Source organism: Euprymna scolopes, chromosome 2, assembly GCF_053919585.1.
Source record: "Euprymna scolopes isolate OS-2025 chromosome 2, ASM5391958v1, whole genome shotgun sequence".
Classification (NCBI taxonomy): Eukaryota; Metazoa; Mollusca; class Cephalopoda; order Sepiida; family Sepiolidae; genus Euprymna; species Euprymna scolopes.
The window spans coordinates 76,325,155-76,331,607 of NC_136483.1; the positions used below are offsets into that span (position 1 = coordinate 76,325,155).

Genomic DNA, 6,453 nt, shown 5'->3' on the forward strand with positions numbered 1-6,453 from the left:
AAAAAAAAAAAAAAAAACGTGTTTTTTTTTTTAAAAAGGTTTTTAAACTTCGGACTTTACAGGTAAATTTCTAAAAAACACTACTTTTTTTTTGTTTTAAATTTGAATATATTATTTATTGATCTTTTATCTTCAATTTGTGATATATAACACTTTGGTCAGTGAATTATTTACTTTTTAATAGACATTTCAAAATGGGAGGCGTGAATTATTCGACCCCCTGTCTTTCCACGCTTATAACTACTCGAAAAATGTAATTCAAGCCCTAATTTTTTTTTTTTTTTTTTTTTTTTTCAATTAAAGGAGCAAGGACCAAGGTTTCATTTAAAAAAAAAAAAATACAACAACGTGGTCTAAAAAAAAAAAAAAAAAAAGGTTTTAAACTTCGGACTTTACAGGTAAATTTCTAAAAAACACTACTTTTTTTGTTTTAAATTTGAACATATTATTTATTGACTTTTTCTCTCCAATTTGTGATATATAAAACTTTGGTGAGTAAATTAATTATTTACTTTTTAATAGACACTTGAAAATTGGGGGGGGGGGCGTGAATTTAAAAAAAAAAACGTTTGTCTAAAATATTATATTCGGTTTATTGGAAAGAGCAGAAAATTTTACATTGACCCTGAAAGTATCGTAAAAATAGAATCAATAGAAAAATTGAGATTTTTAAAGTTTAAAAATTGAAAAATATTAAGTTAGTTTGTTTTTTTTTAATATAAAAAATAGTTCTATTACTTTTAAAACAACTTTAATAGTTTATTTTGGAAGTATAATCCATAAAGAAAATAAACAACCCACTTTTAAAAGAGAAATTACGAGTTTTTTATATTTTATTCGCAGATTCGTGTTAAGGGGTGTCAAAAATTCCTACAAAAATTCTGATACACCTAGTGGTGGTCCACTGGTCCAGTGGTCCACCCTCCCAGGCTTTGCCTCGCGTTTTTGAGGTGTTAGTTTATTGCTAAATCGTATGAGGCACCCTTGTCGGGGAATGAAAACAGGATGACCCAGGCATTTTTTGCAGGTTAGAGTGCCCCATACCCCTCCTCCGGGGCACTGAATTCTCAATTCCACTTTCTGACGTGTCTAAATTCTTGCGGGGGGGGGGGAGAACTAAAGGTACTCATGCAGTCATGCACTTATTGATCCGTGCTGACTGAAATGATAACGTTATTATTTAAAAAGCCATTCTTAACATGGGGAGGAGAATGTGTTTTGTACCTATTCTGTACTTTAACCTTACAATTGAATAAAAAAAATACATATATAAAACTTTAATTAAACTTGGAAATACAATTTAAAAAATAACGCGGATTAGTAAGTGCATTAGCACCGAACTAGATAACCCCAACAACAATTCGCGGCTTTCGGAAAATCTGTTCTGTTACTGCAGTGACTGCACTTCATCTTTTCTGTCTGGCCTTCCTTCGATTGATGGAGAAATTCTTTTAGGTTAAGGCAATTTTTATTTTGTTGTTCCGACCCAGTGGTGTCTTTGGGGGGAGCTGAATTTTCACGTTAAAAACCGATATTCTGTTTAACTTTCCCCCGTGGAAAGGCAAGTAAGTAGAAACTAATCGATAGAAAATATATAAATTACGTGGGTGGCGAACGAGGAGTGCCGTCACAATTTTATTACTATCGGGAATAATCGAACGTTATTGAAATAAAGGGAATTATTTAAAAAGAAAAAATAGGAACGTATACATTTTAAAGTCAATTTAATGACAGGACAACGCCGAGTAAATACAGTTTGTAATTAATAACATGATTTCGTCTTGAATAAGTTACATTACCATAAAATGTCATCATGCATTAAAGACAAAAAAAAAAAAAAAAAAAATAATACTGAAAAATCGGAATTCATCTGTAAATTTATTTTATCTTAAGGATGAAATCAAAAGCGCAAATCCATTTCATCTGATCGGAAAAAAAGTGAATTTTACTCCTTGTTAAGTTAAAAAATAATTTAAAAAGAATGCAAAACGATTTAAAGTCTAGAATAATTTTTTAATGGTTTTGCGTTTCGAAATTTGAAATGAAAATCGAAAATTTGGTTTATTCGGACAACTATTTCTTATCTCATTCACAACGTTTCGGCCGATGTGAGTTCTGACCTTCTTCGGGTACATGTTTTTGTACGTAGAAATCTTTGACCCCTTAATTCTGTACAGATTCCCAAATTCCAAAGGTTGTACCTGAAGAAAGTCGGGGGTTACATCGACTTTAACGCAGTGAGATGAGAATCCTAGTCAGAATAAAGCATAATGTTCGATTGAAAATTACAAAGTCGAGACATTAACACTTGATTTTCAAATCAAATTTTAAATTAAAAAAATTTTTTTTTTGCTCACAACTTGATATAAAGTAACATTGCTTCACTTTCTGAAATTACATTAAAGAAAAAAAAAGCCTAATTACAGCGAATGCTGGAAATTTTTCCGTTTAAATACAGAAATAAAAAGACCTTCAACTTATAAATTACGTAAGGTCAATAACAGAAAAGACAAACGTCTAGTTCATTTCTCAGAAGATTATTTACATAACACTGAAATTTTTTTTTTTAAGTATCAATTTTTTAAGCTTTCAAATAAAATTGAAACAGGTGACCAAGTTTATGCATGTAATGCTTTTTTTTCTTTTTTTTACCTGGTTCAGTCATTTTAGCGTTTATCTTCGGTATTTATCTACCACTTGTTTTAAGTTGTTTTTATTTTTTTTTTCATTTTACAGACCAAGTATTCTTTTTTTTTTTTTTGTATAATTACCGATCTTGTCACTAAAGAATTCCGTTTGCTTTTTTTTTTTTGGGGGGGGGATAAGTATTTCAAAGAGAGCTGGGGGGGGGGGAGCAGTTTCCTATATAAATTTCGGTACTTATACAGTGTAATAATATACACTTATATTACCGTGCAAAAATAACAAAGTTATTTTGAAAGCCATTTTTAACACGGTGTTTTGTAACTATTTTGTACAATAAGATATCGTAAAACTTGAAAATATAAAAAAAAAAAAAAAAGCACGGTAACATAAGTGCATAAGCATCTAAATTTGACGTAAACTGATAATCCACTTTATAACCATCGCTAATTTAACCATTTATTTTCTTCAACGTACAGTTACCGAATAAGTGTCTATGAGATTTCCATTTTATTAAGTCAATATTATAGGTAATTATACACAGAAAAAAAAAAAATCGGGCCGCAAAAAATGTTAAAACAAGTGGTGTGTGCAAAGAAACGCCGTAACTTTGTACGACGACTACTAAGGTAACGAAATCTCACCTTGCTATGGAGAAATCAGTATATTTTAATAAAGCTCATTTAATTTTTAAGTGATTAATCTAGAATTTAAGTGTTATAAAATTAAAGATTGCTGATTTTTACATTAATTTGCGCGGTAAAATCATTAGAGAGTTAAAAAAAAGACAAAAAAGTGAAATATTGGATCGAATAATAAAAATAACTTTCGCTTCGATAGCGAAACTAAAAGTACAATTTATATATTTGTAATCTTTTTTTTGTTTCTCTTTTTGATAAGAATAATTTCTGTATCAGTGTATCACAATGTTTATTATCTGGTTTCATTCACGACGCGGATTTTCTTTTTTTTTTTTTTTTAATTTTATTCGACCACGAAGAGAGTACAGAATACTATCCATTTTTTTTTTCAGGTAATTTTAAAAGATAATTATAGGGCTTACATTGAATTAAATTGGATTAAAAAAAAAAAAAAAAAAAAATACAGAAAAATCTTTATGGTGTACGTACTCGTTAAGGAACGAAGATGTCATATGCAAAAAAATCACGTAAAGTGATCAAGTAGTTTTTTTTAAAGGAAATTCAAATTTTATGATTTTTAGCGATTAGCAATAAAATACTGATAAAATAACACTTCGTAAATCTCGGTAGTCGAACTGAGTTGTCGACCTTCGAATTTTAACACATTTAAAAAACAAAAAGACTAAAAACATGGCGTCCCGTCCCTCGCCTTCCTCCTCGTTATTCATTAACTTTTATGTTTTTATTGAAAAAAAAAAAAAAAAAAAAAAAATTAAAAAAATTACTTGATCAAGTTACGTGATTTTTGGAACATGAGATTGAAGTACGTACATCATAAAGATTTGTCGGTATTCTTGTTTTATTTTTTTTTAAATTTAATTCTAAATAAATATAATTATCATTTACTTTAAGCAATAAATCTATTGGAGTTAATTTATTTGTAGGACAGTGAGAGTCGCCCCAAAACAAAAATACATGATTTAGATAATTTGCGCAACAAGTAAAAAAAAATCAGAAAAAATATACATTCTGATGCACAACCTCCGTAAAAAGTCACATGCTGCCTGAAATTGATGAAAAGAGGACATATTATACAACAGCCAGTTTTTTTTTTCGTTTGTTTTCACAACACGGTTTTCATTTTGTATCATTGACTTTTGAATGTTCCTATGTAGTTGTATCCCCACAAGGGCAGAGTTAGACACAAGGTCAATTTTAAATGTGGACGTTTTCCCCCTCCACCGATTCTGATCCTATATTGCCCTCCAATGCCATACCTTTAAACAAAAGGTCAATAATTAAAAGCTTTAAAATTACGCCACTTCTGCAATTTAATATCCAGGTGAATTTAGAAAGTCATTAACATGGTAACAGACAGGGGCTTTGTTAACTCTTACGTTTAGCGGACGGAACTCTCCTAAAATGAAAATAATTTGCTTAGGAGTGTTAAATTGCACGAGTGCCAAAACGATTTAAATAATAAAAAAAAAAAAAAAAAAAAAAAGTTGGCAAAACATAAAAAAAAAGTTATTTTTTTTGTTTTCTTTTTCGATTAACAAATTTAATATAATTACTAACTAATCCTGAATTAAAGAAGAAGAAAGGAAATAATATACCTCTTTATTCTTGTCGACCAAGAATTGAATGGAGCAGAGATTAAATACGAGAAGCGATCGTATTAATTCAAAATTGCTTTTGCTTCGATACGCTTCCTCGGCATTATTGAAAGATAAGTCGACATAAGGATGGCCGTATTCATCCAAGACCCGATTCGTAATACTCCTTTTTGGTTTATCATCGCCCTCCGGGGTAGAATCCGGTTCTTCTACTTGACGAGGGGACGCAAGGGTAGACTTAAATCTGGTCAATCTGTAGGTGACCGTTGGGTGAGAAAGCTGTGAGCGATGGCCCAAAATAACAAGTTTGTAGAACTGGCTCGATAGACGTCCGACAGCACGCGCCATTTTTAACTTGACTAACCTAACTAGTTCTAAGGGAGGCAAGTACCTCAGCAGCCGCAATCACTTTGTGAGTGTATGTGTGTGTGCGCGCGCTCGCGAAGCTGAATGTGTGTGTGTGTGTGTGTGTGTGTGGTCACGAATAGGCTCCTATATGGTTGAGTATTATAAAAAAAATGATTACATATAATGATAGAAGATGAACCGAGACACAGGAATGGGTATGTTTGATCTGGCAGAGCAGTGGTTCATTAAAATTGTGGGGTCTGCGCTCGCGCCTGGTCCACAAAGTATGGAAATAAAAAATTTTAAAATTAAAAAAAAAAAACGTTAACAGGTGTTTTTGATATAGATGTACATAAGAATACTTTGATAAGTATGTTTTAACTTAAATAGGGATGGTATAATAAAATTGTGGGGTCTGTGTTCACGCCTGGCCTCCATGGAATGGAAATAGGCACAAACTTTAATAAAAACTTTTCAGATCTATCTGCGTAAGTATACTTTGATAATTGTGTTTCAGTTTGGAGAAATATGGTATAATAAATTTATGGGGTGTTCGTTCGCACCTGACCTCCATAGAATGGAAATATGTCACAAAGTTTAACAAGGTTTTTTAATATAGATCCACAGAATATTGTAATAAGTGTTTTAGTGTAAACAGGTATGGTATAATAAATTATGGGGTTTATCTATTTTATTTTTACTTTCATCATATTTTGCTTTGGTTTTGATACCCCAAATTCGAAACTATCTCTTTACAACCCTTCCTTTTCATAACCTATCATACTTTCATAAATCAGAATTGATTTTCTGTAGGCTGTTTTTGAAGCCAGTCAACGACGGGTACTTTTGCTAGTATATATATATATATATATATATATATATATATATATATATATATATATATATATATATATATATATATTAAAGAAAATTAAAACTGTAAGTTGAAATTATACATATATATATACATATATACATATATTATATATACATATATATACATATATATTTATATACATATATACATATATACATATACATACATATATATACATGCATATATATATACATACATATATATACATATATATACATACATATATATATACACGTGTATGTAATATATATATACACACGTGTATATAATATATATATACACATGTATATAATATATATACACACACGTGTATATAATATATATATGT

The 6,453-nt window shown here is 30.1% G+C and overlaps 1 protein-coding gene across 1 annotated transcript in view; it reads right to left on the minus strand.

Annotated features, from left to right (window-relative positions):
- LOC145292576 (proline dehydrogenase 1, mitochondrial-like) overlaps window positions 1-5,325 on the minus strand; it is a 138,188-nt gene extending 132,863 nt beyond the window's left edge. The window contains exon 1 of the mRNA XM_080138738.1: window positions 4,901-5,325. Within this exon, the coding sequence (XP_079994864.1) occupies window positions 4,901-5,248 (348 nt within the window). The 5' untranslated portion in view covers window positions 5,249-5,325. The remainder of the gene's footprint in view (window positions 1-4,900) is intronic.
- Between the last annotated feature and the right edge of the window lie 1,128 nt (window positions 5,326-6,453).